We start from the raw sequence: 17,708 nt of genomic DNA, 5'->3' as shown, positions 1-17,708 counted from the left end.
ACAAGATACATTGGCTTTTGGATCTGGTGTTTAATTGGCTAAAACAATTAATTGAACTCTTAAAAAAAAGCTGGAGTATCTCTGAGGTGCCCACAACTATGCAGACTGGACTTGGGGTAGAGGACTGCTTAACCCCTTTGGAGGGGGGCAGAGGACCTCTGGCTGGCTGGCTGGCCTTGCTTTCTTGTATTTTAATAAACCCATCTTCACTGGTTTTGGATATGTCCATACAGAAAGAGCAGCCATGCATTTTCAGTCTAAATTGCTTTATTTAGAACAACGGATACAAGAATACAATCTCCATATATGCAGTTTTCTCTTTTAAGATACTGAATACAAAACGCAGCAGTAAGGAAGAGCACCTTTACAGTCTAAGTAACAGAGAACAACCTTTTGTGAACCCAAGGTCACTTCATTATGAATTATTAACAGTTTGATCATTCACTGCATCTGATGAAGTGACTTTGGGGTTCACATAAGCTTGTCTCTCTCTGTATATGTTGTATTTAGTCTATAAAAGTACATGTCTACCTTGCCTTCTGACTGACATCAGACTAACACAGTGTGTCTGAGCCCTTGGGATTCCTGGAACAATTCTACTTTTGCTATCTTCTTTTATCTTGAATAAAAGAGAAACTTGAAGGGCTTCAGAGACCAAAGCAAAGAAGATCGACCATATTATGGATTAGGACTATAAAAAAAGATCAATCAGCAAAATGTAAAATTAAACATTAGCAATTTTAAAAAGTACATTGCAACAGTGGATGCTGCTATTGGAGTGGAACAAGTTTAATTAAAACTGCTAATACACCTTCATTTATGCAAACTTGTATATAACAATTAAACCAATCAAATGTTCCAGGTGCATCCCTCAAAATCTTGAAAAACTACGTTTTATCTCATTTCAAACTCAGCAAAGTTCAAGTGCACCTTCTCTGAACTATTCCCTGATATAAAGTACATGCTTGCTGAACATCAGCAGGATCCATCTTGTCCTGTCTTTCCCACATGTTTCTGCATCTAGCACATATGTGTATTATAATTTTAATACCAACATAGTATAAGTAAAAGGCATTCTGGGACTACGGTTCATAATTACACACCTTAGCTTATGCTGAAAGCATTTTATAAATGCAAGGAATCAACAATACAAGGATTTGTATAATGTCTCTAAATGAGTCAGTCTTCTTCCCCAAAACTTACTGAACCAGTCAGGGTCCCACAGAATAGGACATACAGCCAAGGAGAAATCTCCTATAACGGTGATAAAAGGACAATCCTCTTAGCTAGTATACTGAGGCTAGAACCCAGACCCTTCAGACTTAAATGCATTAGTCTGTTCAGTCTTAACTAAATTGCTATACTCTGTAAGTAAAAGCTATAGAAGACTCGCATCCTGCGTGGATCAAGTACAGAGAGGGAACTATGACACACTGCCCAGGATGCTTTCAGATTTTTGTGTCTACAAAAACATGGGAGTTCTCCAGATTACAGACACTAGAATGGAAAACTTTAGAAGTTGATTTCATAGGTGACAAGAGATATACAGAGGTTTCCTCCATCTCTTTCCATTCCCTCCCCCAGGTCTATATGTCTTATGGACACAGTCTGTCTTTTGTGTTTGGTCCAAAAAGAAAGAAGGCAGGAAGGATTTTCTCCCCACCAAAGAAGGCTCGTGGAAAAGGAAAAACCTCAGACTTTGTATGAGCATTACAGAATGCCACCTGTCCCTCTTCACAATCCAGAAAACCCCCAATCTTTTTGGACCCTCCGAGGCAAGAGCATGTTAGTTCCAGCAAAAGTGAGAGTTTGGCAAGAGGAAGACAATGGATTCCCAACCCAGGCCCCCTCCTCGGGGCTGCACATGAGCACTCTTCTTCTCTTCACAGACTCTCTAACAACTCCTAAATAAATACATCCACCCTCCTCCACTTCCCGGTAATGTCTGCCTGAAGTCAATCCGTCACTGCTCACAATATAGTAATTTCCCATCTCTTCTTTAAAACAGAAGTCCGAAATCTGCCACTTCACACTTTTCTGATCATGAGACATGACAAGCCAGAGGTTTCTTGTGCCTGGATCCAGAATCACATTTTCTAGAGAGAGAGAGAGAATCGGAGCATCAGAAGCAGAGTTTAGCCCTGGGGTATCGTTTGCCTACATTTGACAGAGTTTGCCCTAAATGAAGAGCCAATCAAGGAGTCTTTCTTCTTCCAGGTGTTATCCATCTTTGAAGGGAAAGCGGCTCTGAGATACCCTAAAACTGCTGGGGGGAGAGTCACTGTCCTAACAGAGACAGGTCAGTGATAGATGGGAAGATTGTTTGGGTCAAGGCTGCGACTCAAACTATTTCCCTTGTTACAACTACCTTACCCTGCCAGACAAGGTGCGGTGATGTTCCTCCTCCAGAATATAAACTATTGGTGTGAAAATCCTCCTGGAAAAGGGTTTAGGATTTTAGATTCTCTGCTTTCTCATTCAGTTTTGGGAATGCAAGTATTTGGTTTTGGAAGAGCACATAGCAGTGCTAAGCCCTTGGCAATCATATCTCCTCAGTCATTGTGGATTTGCCTATGCGTTTTACTTGTTGGCTGGCCATGACAGTGTGCGTGCATTTCTTTTTCTTTTTGAAAATCTAAAAGGGAGCAAGTTTCACACGCAACAGTTGATGAAATGGGGAAGTTGTTGGGAGACTTCCTGGGCCCACAGGGTCTTCTCCAACAGGTATTCTAGAAAATATAGAAGCTCACTCTGCCTGTCCTCATCATGGCCCTGCACATCCCTGTCTGTTAGACTCCTTCCTCCTTGGTGCTATGCTGTAGCTGCGCTGTGGGGAAAGCTAATGATATTCTTGATATATATAAGTATCCTAATTTTTTGTTTGGTTTCATAGACTCCAAACACACCAAAAATAAGCCTCATACATCAACAAAATACGGGCTTGGACCTATGGTCATCAGGGATATAGATCAGCATCATCCTAGCTGTGCCACAAGATGAATTACTTAAGGCATCACTCACTTCATCTCCTACTCACTGAACTCTTGCTGGATGTGCCTCAGCAGTGCCTTGATTTGCAGTGGGCCATAAAGCACTTTCCCTCACAGGCTTCCAGGTAAAGGAGATTGGATCAGGTCACTGGAGTCTTTGGCATCAAAATTTACTACTATCCCCCAAGAAGCGCACTTGGACTCTCCAGACATTTGTTTTCCTGCATATGGATTCACAGGAGAGTATTAAGGTCCACAGATGCAAAACCCTATCCCATCAGAGCGGCACTTAAACCTCATACGTAGAACATCCCTAGGCAGGAGTGCTGGAAGAAAGAATAGTCACTTCTGTAGTCCTTACTGGGTGCATCTACATGAGACGTTTACTGTAGAGCAGCCTAATTAGCTCCTCAGTAAATGTCTCGGCATCTACATATGCATCCCTATTAGGCCGCAGGGAACTATTAAACTCTTCAGTAGGTTAGTACTTGTAAATTCAAGTACTATCCAGCAGCAGAGTTTTTTAGTGTGCAGCAATACACGTGTAAATGCTGACCCGCTGGCTGGGGCACGAGGGTGCTTCAGTGCGGGGGCTGGCAGCTGGCTAGCCCCACAATAGAGTACCGTTATGCCCCAGCCAGCCCCAGTGCAGCACATTGAGCTTGGTTGGAGCAGCCACAGGCTGGCAGGCTGACCCTCCTGGGTTCCCTGCCAGCTGGGGCTGCTCCATCCTGGCTCAACATGCTGTGGTCCTGGGCACACATTCAAATGTAGCACCCAGGAGCAATAAACGTCAGCACAATATGTGCTGGAGTTTATTGTTTTGAATGAATTGCATGTGTAGATGCACCCACTGGCCACATCTACACAAGCAGGAGACTGTGTAGTTGTTATAGTACTTGTTTCACAGGGCTTACCACTGTTGGTTCAGAGAAGGTAAATGCACCCACTAAGAGACATTACCCTCAGTGGGCATGTCGACAAGAGACATTACTGTGCAGTAGCACTGCTGTCATGGTGAGTGGCCACCAATGCTGCTGCGCAGTAGCATTTCATGTACACGTGCCCACTGAGTGTGAGATGATCATCTCAGTTCACTGTTCCAGCCTAGCATTTCTACTTCCAAGATTTAATGCCATTTGACTGCATGGAGAAATGTGGTCTTGTGGCTGACGTCTCAACCTGATCAATTCCATCAGAAATTTTTTTTTTCTTTTCCTACTACTTATTCTTCTGATGGGCTCTCACCAAAAAGTATCTGATGGATTTTTAAGTGGTGTGAATGACTTCCTGTTGTTGTTAATTATAACTGGTTAAAAACATTTTTACATTAGATTAGTACTGATTTTTTGCGTTATCAGACTTATGTCTCTTGCTTCTACCAAATAGTCCATGCAGAAAAACAGCCACATGAAGCTAAGCCCATCCACATTAATCCCAGAAATGTACCTTTGTACAAGTTCCATTCTGACACCAGAGCCTCTAAAGGAAGAATAAGGAAAAAGAGAAATGAGATCTCAGGATGTTATCAGTACCATGAAAATTTTATTGTTGTCAATATAACTGCTGGGCAGATACTGCAGTATTCTGGGGAGAAACTCCTTCTCATCTCCAAAATAAGTGGCAATAATATATCATACCAGCGACTACCTGCAGATGCCACCAGCAGCATCAGCAGCGCCTTTCACTGAGGGTGCACCACCACGCTCAGGGGGTACATGTGCACCTGCTTGCACCCCTTACCCATCACCAGTGGGTGATTTAGCTCAGTTGTATTGCTACTTGCTCAGGCAGACACAGCTTGCACAGCATAACAGCTGTTGTCTGCTTTTGAGCAGCCTAGTTTTCCAGCGTGGAAACCATTTCTTTATTTCTTTACCAAAATAAGAAAAATACACTTTATTCATTTTACTACATTCAGTGGTAATAAAGGAAGAGGGGGAGGAAAGGGGGAGAAAAGAAAATATTTAAAAACAAGTTTTAAAGCAGCTTTCTGAAACATGCTGTTTTCTCTCGCACACTGCACATACCCAAATAAGACACGCACCTTGTTGTGGGAAGGTAGAAAAAAGCAAAAGATTTTTCTCCAGAGACATGGCTGACTGATGACTGTAAGGGCAATATACAATCTTCAGCCTGGCTGCTAAGTCCAAAGCTGATGCCAATTTGGCAGTGACTGTGAAACAATTTAAAACAGTAGCTCTGCTGCTGCAGAGAGTGCTCATGCCCTCCTTCAGAGCCAACAGAGAAGCAGAGCTTACAGCAACCATTACCGCACCCTCTGCTTTCTTTCCATCATGGAAATGATCTTTCCTGCATCCCAATTTTGGAAGGCTGTTTTTTAGAGAAAAGCAAGGTGTGGTACATGAGGAAATATAGTACTTAGAAAATACAAATAGCTTTTCATTTCAGATCCGGGAATTTTGAAATATTCTGCTGGGAAAGAACAAAAAAAGTCACTTGCCCGCTCCAGGTGCTCCTGACATTCTAGGGAAGAGGAAGAACGAGAAAGGAGCTTAGTCTAACATGAGAAATGTTGGGAAGTCATTGACGTCTGGAAGGCGTTCTTTTTGCTATCAGTAGTTATGTTCCATGGGTCAGACATCCTGTTCTTTCTTGCCCGTGTAAGTGGTCATTTTTTGGCCATTTACATGGCGTTTCAGGCACTAACGCACCTGGCAGGATTCTATTCCTTGATCCATAGTCCTACATGCATGGATAACAAATAACTGGGCATATACCATAGCAACCAGGGCATGTGTGTGTGTCTGTGGATTTGTAGCAGCCTTAAATGTCCCCACCTGTATATTTAAATGCATAGGTACCTGCTCAAAGCTGCTCCCTGCTGCCCAAAACCCTTCCAAAATTTTGGAGGCTGAGGAAGAGGCAGGAGGAACCATGTACTTTTTGCAGGTGGTACCAATGTCCTGGAAAAGAGAAAGAGAGAGGGAGCGCATGAAACTGTCTTCCACATGCAACATTTTGTCCTCTGGAAATGGTTTACTTCACCATTACTGGTTGAGCCCCACACGCAAGCGTGTGAAGTGAGCAAACTGGAAAATCTCACTGATTTGTACATTTTAGGGCACTTGTACACATGACAGTTGTTACTGTCATTTGTACAAATGTCATTTGTGTGGCTTAATGGTGTCACACGTTACACGTAGGTCAATTTGGGGAGAGGTTCACATGAGTTTGCATCATTGCAAACTAAACTATATCCAGATGTAGTTTAGTTTTCAGTGATGCATTGCAGCTGGCAGCTTGTCCCCCAGCCGCGAGAGAGGAGGGCAGACTCGCCAAGCCCACGTGCTGGAAGTCTGCTGGGCGCTGCTCCCGGGTGGGCTCAGGGAACAACTGGATTGGGCCGGGTGCCCAGGTAGCCCCAGAGAATGCCACCACCATGGAGGGAGGGACCAGCGCCCCCCACAGCTCGGGAGTGTTTGGCCTGCTCGCAGCTCAGCCCCAGACTTGCCCTCCCACCTCACACACAGACACACACGCATACACACACACACAAACACACACACACACGTGCACAGCCCCTCCCCACCAACAGTCCCCAAGCGCTGGCCAGCCAACCCCACCCCCACAGACTTACTTGTATCCAGCTGCCAGGCTGCTCCTACCCGCTACTACATGCCAACCACATGTGTGTGTGCCCTGACTCCAAGTGCCTTACTCCCAGCCCCAAGCAGCCCCTTGCTAGGGCAAGCCAGGAAGTGCTAGGTCAAACTTTTGTCAAACTTTTGAGGCTGAGCAGGGCAAAGTCTGGGTCATTTGATCCTATTTAAAAAAGCCACCCAGGGGGAGATCAGAAGATCTAAAAAGAGGCAAGTCCAGGAAAACCCAGATGTATGGTAACCCTAATAAACAGCATCCTACTTTTGAGACAGCTGGTAGAGGTCATTATTGGGCCTATGTACACACCATGTTTTTTGCCCTTTCATGTGCTGCAACTGTGTTTCTGTTTGCACAAGCAGGATTTCTGAACACTTTAAAAGTCTTTCGTGTGCATTAAAGCAAAACTCCTCAGACACAGTTTAGTTTGGCTCACTGAGTATTGAAGCATCACGCCCACGGATTCATTGGGTGCAAACACAAAGGCACTCAATGTGTAACAAGCCTCTTCGTCCACCAGATGGCTGTGCGTGTTTGTAGTTCACCCCTTCATATTGCTTTCACTTTTGAATTGCTTCTGCTTTTTTTTATTTTTGTGTGGTTTGCTAGTTTCCTGCGGCACAGAAACAGGCACAAAGTATGGGGTGAGGGGCCCTGGGATAGGAGGGGGCAGTGCTGGATTGTCCCATTCTCCTGCAGTGCCGGCAGGAGACAGGGCTTAATTCATTCAAAAAGCTAGTGCGTGCAAACACAAACATGGTGCTCCAAAGCTTAATTTGTTCAAAAGCCTAGTGCATGCAAACACAGATACAATGCTCCAAAATATACAAGTTTAAATTTTGTAAACCTATTTAATGATTAAAACCTGTGGTGTGTACAGGTGCACACTGTTCCTTATGAATAGGTAAAGGAAAGGATAAGGGCCTCCAGTCAAAGACATAGACATATCACTATTGAAAACAAAGGCAAATACTTGGTTACTCAGGAACTGGGATGGAGTTGGGGGAATCTGAGGGAGTGTGCATGTGTGTGTGTGTTTATGCATACCTGAGGGCTTTTTCCCCACATACTGACTTGACACGAAAGAGGGTTGGGCATATGAGCACGGAAACAATTTCCTGTAGTGTTTTTTTCACTCTGGTTCAGGGAAGTAGCACTATCTACATACTTTGTGAATAAATGGGATTGTATGAAAGCAATTCCCAGCTCCATCCAGTTTCTTTTCCTATCTGGGACAACCTGCAAGACCCTGAATTTCTGCAGCCTACTCAGATCAAAGAAGAGTAACATTACCTTTGTTAATTTGATCGCAATTTCCCAAATCCCTTCCAGGACTGTAGAGGATGTTTGGGAGTAAGAAGCCACACGTTTGGTCAATGTGCTTTCGATGTCCTACAGAGGGAGAGGGAGAAATAAGCAGGAGGTCAGTCCTACTTGCTCTGTGAGTGGGAGCACTTGCTTTGTTATCCCCTCCTGAGTACCAGAACTAGTCCCCTTCAGTTAGCAACTTTACACGCAAACACCAGCTTCATTTCACGCTTTTATGTCTGTTCCTTTAGTTCACTCTCTCAAACTGACCTAATGTGTCCTTTCTCTAAAATCTGTCCCCTAAAGCACTTTAAATTTTGGGGGCCTCTACCCTTCCCAGCAGCTCTACGTGCACATTTCCCATGCACGTGAGCTGTGCACAGGCAATGGATTACACAGCAGAGTCCAAGGTATTTTTCTTATCTAGGATTTTACTGGGGGGTGGGGTAACTAGACTGGCAATAACCCAGGAATCAGTGACAAGAGGTACCTGATTTTAGTACATCGCATCCTCCACTACAGTGAGTAATGGAGGATGGGACAGGTAATGTAGTAACACAAGAATATTAGATTCAGAAACTACAAAATCCACAAATTAAAAATTCTTTGCATTTAAGGAGACTGACAATGCTGATGCTGCTGGAGGTTATACACCATGGACTTTTATGTGGGACATATTTGAATCTGCAATTCTCCATTCAGAAATCAAACTACAGCAAAAGCTTTGTTATCCGGCACCCATGGGGAATGGGGGGTGCCAGATAACAAAATATGCTGGTTAACTGAGAGGCCCAAACAGGCGTCATTGCCTGTTTGGGCCTCCGCCTCTCCCACCACATCCGGGGCATCCCCACCCCTCCTGCCACATCTCTGCCTTTCCCATGGCCTCCATGGGCCTCGAGGGACAGGGAGGTGGGCCCTGCACAGGCTGCTATGCCCCGAGCTGTGGGGGCTTGGTGAAACTGGAAGTGCCAAGGTGGACACTTCTGGTTTGGCTTTTACCTTACAAGCCAGCATGCTGGTTAACAGAGCATGCCGGCTTGTAAGGTGCTAGTTAATGCAGCTTTTACTGTACTATACATGACAGTGGGCAGGTCCACATGACGTGCTAACTGCGCAGCAGCTGAATAATAATGCACAGCATGTCACAGTAGCATGTCACAGCACCAACAGTGCTAACAAACTAACGGCCAGTGTTATTAGGCTACTGTGCAGTAGTGTCACCAAAAAGGCATTTGCTGGCACTACTGTGCACTAACTGCAGTTATTATGTATTTATTTAGTACTTGATTATAAAAGTTATAAATAAATGTGCAGTAACTACTACACAGTAGCATCTCATGTAGACGTGCCCATTGGTAAACATTTTTTTTTTTTTTACTTAATCTGTGTTCGCTGACTCTTGGTTGTCAATTTTTCCCATGTTGCAATGTTTACTTCAAGACAATGTTACCTGCAGGAATTCATTTGGTGGCTGCTCACATTTCTCCTCCAGCTCACAGATCAGCTTATTATATGGGACATGTCCTCAGAGAGTTTAGCAGTATATTTCTTAGGTCTATTTAAAATGTCATTGTCTATCTTTTTTAGCTGGGAGAGCAGGAGTCTTTCCTTTTCATGTACTAATTGGTGTTCCTGAAGAAACTCAGATACAATCTTCTGCTTCTGATTTTCTGTCCGTTTCTGCAATAAAGAACAAAAAACAGAAAAGTGAGGTCAGGATCAGGAGGCACGTGGCACTTTATACAACTCTTCGTGTGTGTGTCTACATGAGATACCTTAATGTGCAGCATCACAGCAAAAACAGAGCTAATGCGCTAATGCATTAAGTGTTGCAAAAAAAGTGTGCCTTTGCTAGTGAGCATTAGCTTTCATCTAGTACCTCATACTAGCTAACTTAATGTGTAGTAGCAAAGGTGCATTAATGAACATGTAGACACACCCAGTGTGCCATAAGAAGTAAAAATTCAGCAGCTGACATGGAGGCATTTCTCTGTTGCTTCCCGTTAGTACTAACTGATCAAAATACTAGTGTTTTTATGTTTTGTGAGCAACAGAGAAGAACTTGGGCAATGACTGAGCTGTGGTGTGGTGGTTGGCATGCTGGGTTGAGACGCAAGGGGTCCCAGGTATAAATCTTCTTTGTGTGAGAGGGGAATAAGAACTCATTTTCTCTAGCTTGTCCTAGCCATTTAGGTCTTTGGGAGAAAAGGTTTTCTGCCTCCCTGCATTCTGTCACCAATCTGTGCAACCATATTACCCATATGCGCAGGGCTACACATCTAGGAATAGAATTGCTCTGAATACCCTGTAGATGACCCAAAGATGGCCACTTAGATGACCAGGAAAGATTAAAAAACATTACCCATTGCCTTTTGCAGCCCAAAATGGGAAAGTGAATGACAGTAATGTCAACTGTTATAAAACCAGCATGAGACTCAGGATTTCAAAGTTAAAATAATTCTGATTCATGATCTCCCAATTGAACCCTCAGACCTCTGGATTTCCCAGGTGGTAAGTGGCGGGGAAGGAGTGGGAGGAAAGGGAATGGAGGGGGGGAGATACAGGCCCTTGCGGTGAGACGGGGAATGGGGCAGGGGCTGGAGTGAGCGGGGCCCCGAGGCCGGGGTGGGTTGTCCAGAGGTGCTGGGGTGGGGTGTGGCTCCCCACAGCAGTGCACACCCCTGAGGGAGGCACGGGGGGATCAGGCATGAACCAGAGATGGGCTGCCCTCTGTAGGCTAGGGCTCTGTGCCCTGACTTTGCTCTAGGAGGTCAGCCATAGGACACCAATGCCACACGCCAAGTAGACAGTGGATGTGGGATGCACTGGTCGTGCAGCATGTCCCCTACCCACCCAGCAGCAGGAAGCACACTGGCTTCACATGGCTGAGCTCCTGAGCCAGAGACAGCAGAGTGCAGAGCTCCAGCCTGCAGCAGGTAGCCTGCCTCTGCCCCGTGGCGGGCACAAGCCCCCAGTGCCTCCCCCAAGGGTGCACACTGCTGCAGGGAGCTGTGCCCTCCCTCCACACCTCTGGACAACCCACCCCAGCCCTGGAGCCCCATTTACCCTAACCCCTGCTCCTGCCCCACTCCCTCCCTGGCTGAGGGGGCCCCAATCTCCCCTCTCCATACCTCTTCCCTTCCACTTACCAGCTGGGTGCTGCCTGCCTGTCTGTCTCTGTGTGTGTGCCTGTCTGTCTGCTCCTCAATCCCAAGCCATAGCCTCCCCAGCCCTGCTGCTTCCCTTCACTCCTGACACACAGTAACCTGCATCCTGCCGGGGTGTGTGGGGGTCCCCTGTCCCAGAGCACAGGGTGCTTTGTTACTATCAGGGACCTGAGCAGCAAGCAGGAAGCCTGCAGCTGGCTGTAATCCCAATCAGGCAATGCAGCCTGATTGGGGACCAGGGACCAGCTGTGCTAGGTAAGGGCTAGTTTCTGAACAGTAGAGGCAGCAGTCTGCTGCCAAGAGCCAGAGCATCAGCACCACTCAGAGGTAAGGGAGGAACTACTGGGGATGACAGGAGGTAAAGGGCAGCCTCCCACCTGATTAATATTAATTAGGAACATCAAGGCATGGCAGGAAAGACAGGTGGGTGGTTTGCCCAGAAGCAAGTGGGCAGGCCTACATTGAGACCAGTCTCAGGATGGCCACTTGTTACACGCCCCTACCCGCAGCCCCCACCACCTTCACAAATAACCCCCTCCCCATACACACACTTCAAAAATAGCATCTCATGATTTACATGGCAATCTCTTAATTTTCTAAGAGTCCGTCTCATGATTTTTGGCACTGTGAAGTTGGCAATACTGGGCTTTCAGACAGAACAGAATCTCTACAACTGGTGAATGCCTTCCCATAGTTACACAGATAGAAGGGGACACACAAATGTTAGCAGAGGGCAAGAAAAATGGTGAGGGGGTTGGGGGACATGAGTTATGAGGAGAGGCTGAGGAAACTGGGCTTATTTAGTCTGGAGAAGGGAAATTTGAGGTGGGATTTAACAGCAGCCTTCAACTACATGAAGGGTACCAAAGATGGAGCTGGACTGTTCTCAGTGGTGGCAGATGACAGATCAAGGAGCAATGGTCTCAAGTTGCAACAAGGAAAGTTAGGTTGGATATTAGGAAAATCTCTCTCACTAGGGGGGTGGTGAAGCACTGGAATGGGTTACTTAGAGAGGTGTTGGAAACTCCATCCTTGGAGGTTTCTAAGGCCTGGCTCAACAAGGCCCTGGCTGGAATGACACAGCTGGGGATGGTCCTGCTTTGAGTCATAGAAGGGAACAAACTGATCTCAGAGCTTCACCCTGAGGATTAGGGCTTTGGTCCTCTTGCTTTCAGTCCTTGATATATTCCTTGCAGGAGTGCAGGACAGTTCCAGCCAGCACAGGGCTGCTGGGGAGGGTGAGGAATTGCCCCAGCCTCCCATGAGGGTTGAGCTGTGCTCTTGACACCCCCATTCCCTTCCTGCAAAAGTAACTCTGGTTGTGTCTGGAGAGGGAATCTGGGCTCCAGCTGTGCCATTAAGACAATGAGTAGGGAGAAAGAATATGATTCAAATTGGCTTCTCTATCTTCAGTCTCTGAGGGACCCACTTTATCTGTGATTTTGCAGATTTCATGGAACCCATGAAATCCAGGCTTGTTTGTAAAATCAACAACAAATCCCAGATGATTGTTTGCAGCCATCAGGATGTCCCTCATGCAGCCTGTGCCTCAGTTACCCCATCTCTACCAGCAGACCATAGCCACGTGGTTGGAAATGCTCAGGTCATGCCACACTTACCTGGTTGCTGCTGCCGGGCACCAAACATCTGACCACTGCCCTTGTCCAGCCTGGCTGGGGGGAGCTCTTCCTGGACCTGGCAGGAGCAGTCCTCAGGCTTCCAAGAGGCGTGAGCGGGATGGGCTTGTCTTGCTGGCTGCCACGGACCTGGAGCTCCAGGAACTGGAGGAGGGGGAAGAGAGGATTGGCAGAAGGTGCTCTGGGGCCCGTTCTCCCCAGGTGGGGATGATTTACTCTTTTGCAGTTAATGGGGAAGCAATAGGGGTGCTTTCCCTATTTCACGGGGAACCCCAGGGTCCTGAAGTCCTGGGTCCTGCCAAAGACTATTATAGTCCCTGCTCCCCATGGGAAAGCTCTGCTCGTCTTGTGGCCAGGTGCTTTGAGAGGTAATATTGCTAAAGCTACTGAAATCTTCAGCAGCAGGAACTGAAGGGAGAAGGTGAGGGTGAGGATGAGACCATGGGAAGCAAAGTTTATATAGTTATTTGGGTCTGTATTGTTAAGAAATCCCACATGGTTTTGCAGAAGCCAGGTGAGGAAGACTTGAAAAGCTGTTTGGTCAGATCTGATAGGAATGAACCAGCATTAGCACGTCATATGTGGGGCCAGAAGGCACCAACTGTGTAAAAGAGTTGCACTCTCCAGCCCTCAACACCTTCGCTCAGGGCACTAAATTTCCCCTCACACCTCTGCAAGACAGGCTGCTCATTGTTGCAGGTTGGCAGATGCCCAGAATGAGATCAGACAGTGATTCCTTTTCAAGTGCCCAAGCTACAGACCAGGAGCATAGAGGCCTACACTAAACACATGGACAAGCAGCAGAAAAAAGGAAGACAGTGACACACTAGATCTAGGGGTATGATTCTCACCTGGGGTCTTGGGCTCAAATCAAGAACAATCCCAAGTTCTGGGTGGCTTGTTGGTCTAAGCGTATGATTTCTGATTTCAGTGGGGCAGGTCCCAGCCTCAAAACCCAAAGAAACCTGCATTTTGGGTGGCTTGTTAGTCTTGGGGTTTGATTCTCACTTCCGGTGTGAGTGGTCCTGGGTTCAAATCTACATGAGCCCCTTGTTTCTATGTGGCTGGCTGGTCTAGGGGTGTAAGTCTCACACTGGGGGAGACAGGGCTGGGTTTCAAATCCTAGGTGAGCATTTTGGGTGTGAGAGATCCCATGCAAGCTTAAGCTTTCAGGGGTTCATTGGTGTAGGGGCATGGTTCTCACTTCTAGGTGCGAAAGGCCCTGGTTTCAAATCCCAGATGAGCTTGTATTTCAGGTGGTTCATTGGTCTGGCTTTTGGGTTTGAGAGGTCCAGGGTTCAAGTCCCGAATGAGCCCAAGTTTTGGGCAGCTAATTGCTCTAGGGGTATTATTCTCGCTTCGGGTGCCAGAGGTCCCGAGTCCGAATTCCTGAGCAGCCCCCGTTTTGGGTTGCTCATTGGTCTAGGGCTGCGGTTCTCACTTTGTGTGTGAGAGGTCCCTGATTCAAATATCAAATGAGCCCGAACTTTGGGCAGCTCATTGCTGTAGGGCTATGAGTCTTGCTTTGTGTGTGAGAGTTTCTGGGCTCAGCTGAATTGTATTTCTGGGTGGCTCGATGGTCTAGGGCTGTGACAGGTATGATTTTCAAATCCCAGACATACCTAGTTTTCGGGGATCTCACTTGTCTAGGCATGGCTCTTGTTGAGGCTGAGAGGTCCTGGGTTTCAACCCCAGACAAGCCCAAGTTTTGGGTGGCTTGTGTAATGGTGGAAATCGGGGCTTGGCTCAGGTTATGTTAAGCAGGTCAACAGATAACCTTTACCTGACCCACCCTCAAGAGACGCTGGAAGAGCGTGCTGTGCGCACACCCACGTGCCGTGTGCAGAGCCCTGGCGTGCCGGGTGCACCACCCCTATAAAGGGCTCTTGATTGACAGAAACTGTCTGGGTGTGTGGGACTGGGAGCGTCTGAGCTTGGTGTGCAGGGTGCGTGTGTGTGGCTGAACTGAGGTGGGACTGCGAGAGGGAAGGAAGTCAGGGTGCTTGTGGACTGAAAGGAGACAGAGAAACGGAGAGATTGAGTGGCTGGTTAAGTGTGTGGACCATGGAGGTTCCCGGTACTGGGCCCAGTCACTGTGAGACATCTTGTCTGCCACCGGAGCAGGAAGAGTTGGGCTTTTCCCTCCGGGTGTGTCTTTCACGCAAAGTAGCGGCCCTCTGTTCTGTTTGGTAAGCATTACCCCACTCCCCTCTGGGTACTGAGGGTCGTCTTCTCGGTGGGTGTTCAAAGATTAGAAAGCCCCTGGCTGAGGTGCAGTCGTCTCCAGTCCAACAGCTGGAGGCAAACTGAATAAAATTCCCCTGTCCTTTATAATAAAGTTCAGTCCTCATATTTTTGTTGTTGTACTTAGGATTTGGTAGATAACTAGACTAAGTTTGGTCTTGCTGCGGCTGCCCAGAGCCTGGGCTGGCTACAAACAGCTAGGTTCATCACCGCCGTGCCGGGAGTGGGGGACCAGGGCTGTGCTGCCTCAGGCCCCTCCCCTACTGCCCGCTCGGAGGTGTGCGTGCACGTGCCGGTACGGATCTGATGCCGGAGCCCAGCACAGCTGTTTGGAGCCTCCCGGCTGCAGAGGGCCCCGGTTCTGGGGTGCTCCTGCCAGCCGGGATCCCGGGGTGCTCCCAGCAGGCAGCTGGGACGCTGCAAGCCCAGCTGGGAGCAGCTCGGGCTCCGTCGCTGGCAACAGCTACCCAGGGCCGGGGTAGCTACTGGCAACCACAGAGCCCGGCCTTTGGGGGGGCAAGAGGCACAAGCCGGCATCCTGCCATGTACCCCTGGCCCCCATTTTGTTTTTCTGCCATGCCAGCACCCCGGCACCTTCCAAAGTAGGCATTATGGTGTTTTTCGGCATTCCAGCCAAAAAGTGTTGCCTACTGCTGGTGCAGGGGTACGATTCTAATATTGGGTGCCAGCGGTTGAGGATTTGAATCCCATACAAGCCATTTTTTCTGGGTGGCTGGCTCAGCTAGGGGTATGAGTCTCACTTTGGGTGAGACAGGTCCGAGGTTCAAATCCCAAATGAGTGCAAGTTTCAAGTGGCTTGTTAGTCTAAGGGTATGATTCTCACTTTTGGTGTGAGTGGTCCCAGAGGAGCCCATGTTCTGGGCGGCTCGTGGGTCCAGGGGTATTATTCTTGCTTTGGAAGTGACAGGTCCCAGCTTGGAATCCCTGTTTTGGGTGGCTCGTTCATCTGGCAGTATGATTATTGATTTGTATACAAGAGGGATTGGGTTCATAACCTAGACAAAGTCAAGTTTCAGGTGGCTCGTTGGTCTAGGGGTATGATTCTCACTTCGGGTGTGAGAGGTCCTGGGTTCAAATCCCAGACGAGCCCAGGTTTTTGCTGGCATAGGGGTATGAGTCTCACTTTGGCTGTGATAGGTCCCCATCTCAAATCCCAGAGAAGTGCAGGTTTTGCATGGCTCATTGGTCTAGCGGGTATGATTCTCGCTTCAGGTGTGAGAGGTCTTGCATTCAACAAGCTTCCGGTGGCTTGTTGGTCTAGTGGCATGATTCCTGTTTTGGGTGCGAGAGGTCCCAAACTCAAATCCCTTATGAGCTCGCCTTTTGGGTGCCTTGTTCATCTAGGGGTATGATTCTCATTTTGGGTGTGAGAGGTCCCGGGTTCAAATATTAAACGAGCTCAAGTTTTGGGTGGCTCGTTGCTCTAGTGGTATGATTCTCACTTTGGGAGAGAGATTTTCTGGGTTGAAATCCCAGATGAGCCCAAGTTTTAGGTGGCTTTTTGGTGTAGGGGTACGATTCTTGCTTTGGGTGTGAGAAGTCCCAGGTTCAAATCACAGATGAGCCCAAGTTTTTGGTGGCTCATTGGTTTAGGGGTGTTGTTCTCACTTTGGGTGCAAGAAGACTCAGGTTTAAATCCCAGATAAGTCCAAGTGTTGTGTCACATGTTGATCTAGGGGTATGATTTTTCGCTTTGGGTGCAAGAGGTCCTGGATTAGAATCCTGGACAAGCCCAAGTTTCGGGTGGCTTGTTGGTCTAGGGGTATGATTCTCACTTTAGTTGTGAGAGGTGCAGGGTTCAAATATTAAACAAGCTGAATTTTTGCTGACTCATTGGGTTAGGTTATGATTCTCATTTTGGGTGCAAGAAGTCTTGGAGGAAGGGCATCAAAAGGGAATAGAAGTCCCCTTAGCTCTCTAGGGAACTAGAGGACCTCCTGACGCTAAAAAGAAAGACCTACAAAGGATGGAGGATGGGATCCACCTCGAAGGAGGAATATTCTGCACTGGTCCAGAAATCCAGTGAATGAACCAGGAAAGCCAAAACTGTGACTGAACTCCACCTAGCTACAAGTATCAAGGATAATAAAAAGTCCTTTTTTAGATATGTGGGAAGCCGGAGGAAAAAGGAAGGGCAACACTGGACCCCTGCTAAACCAGATGGGACAACTGACAACCGACACCCAGGAAAAAGCTATCCTGCTAAATGGGTACTTTGTGTCAGTCTTTCATCAGTTCCATGCGACGCTCCTGCCCATTACGGGACTGGGAGGCCCAGGTGAGGGAGATCCCTTGCCCTCCATCAATGCTGACCTTGTGAAGGGACACCTTGAGAGGCTGGATACCCTCAAGTCATCTGGCCCTGACAATCTGCACCCCAGGGTACTCAAGGAGCTGGCTAGCATCAGAACTCAGACCCTGGCATGGATCTTCGAGACCTCCTGGCACTCTGGTGTAGTGCCCGAAGACTGGAAGAGGGCCAATGTGGTGCCTATTTTCAAGAAAGGGAGGAAAATGGATCCAGCAAACTACAGGCCCATCAGCCTGACCTCTATCCCAGGAAAGGTCTTAGAAAAGATTATCTAAGGGGCCATTCTTAACAGAATGGCTGATGGCAATATCCTGAGGGATACCCAGCACGGGTTTGTTGCGGGTAGGTCTTGCTTGACCAATCTTATTTCCTTTTACAACCAGGTGACCTAGCACCTGGACAAGGG

At 47.5% G+C, this 17,708-nt stretch overlaps 1 protein-coding gene and 1 non-coding gene across 9 annotated transcripts in view; one reads left to right on the top strand and one right to left on the bottom strand.

The window, feature by feature from the left end:
* Nucleotides 1-249: 249 nt before the first annotated feature.
* LOC149852650 (zinc finger protein RFP-like) overlaps nt 250-17,708 on the bottom strand; it is a 35,211-nt gene continuing 17,752 nt past the window's right edge. The window contains exons 6-12 of one of the 8 annotated variants that reach the window (XM_090028336.1): nt 12,709-12,870; nt 9,373-9,602; nt 7,905-8,003; nt 5,816-5,917; nt 4,440-5,477; nt 3,022-3,211; nt 250-2,096 (exon numbers count right to left, since the gene is read on the bottom strand). In XM_090028336.1, the coding sequence (XP_089884462.1) occupies nt 9,565-9,602; nt 12,709-12,870 (200 nt within the window). In that variant the 3' untranslated portion in view covers nt 250-2,096; nt 3,022-3,211; nt 4,440-5,477; ... (1 more) ...; nt 7,905-8,003; nt 9,373-9,564. Of the gene's footprint in view, nt 2,097-3,021; nt 3,212-4,439; nt 5,918-7,904; nt 8,004-9,372; nt 9,603-12,708; nt 12,871-17,708 lie in introns of all 8 variants that reach the window. The other 7 variants (XM_090028335.1, XM_090028332.1, XM_090028337.1 and 4 more) reach the window with 7 other exon arrangements.
* TRNAP-CGG (transfer RNA proline (anticodon CGG)) lies at nt 16,010-16,081 on the top strand. The gene has a single exon. It is a non-coding gene; the product is annotated as a tRNA-Pro (tRNA).

This window comes from Crocodylus siamensis, chromosome 15 (genome assembly GCF_052110815.1).
Source record: "Crocodylus siamensis isolate JL-2025a chromosome 15, ASM5211081v1, whole genome shotgun sequence".
In the NCBI taxonomy this organism is placed as follows: domain Eukaryota; kingdom Metazoa; phylum Chordata; order Crocodylia; family Crocodylidae; genus Crocodylus; species Crocodylus siamensis.
The sequence above is the reverse complement of the archived record's forward strand: the minus strand, read 5'-3'. Positions and strand labels throughout refer to the sequence as shown.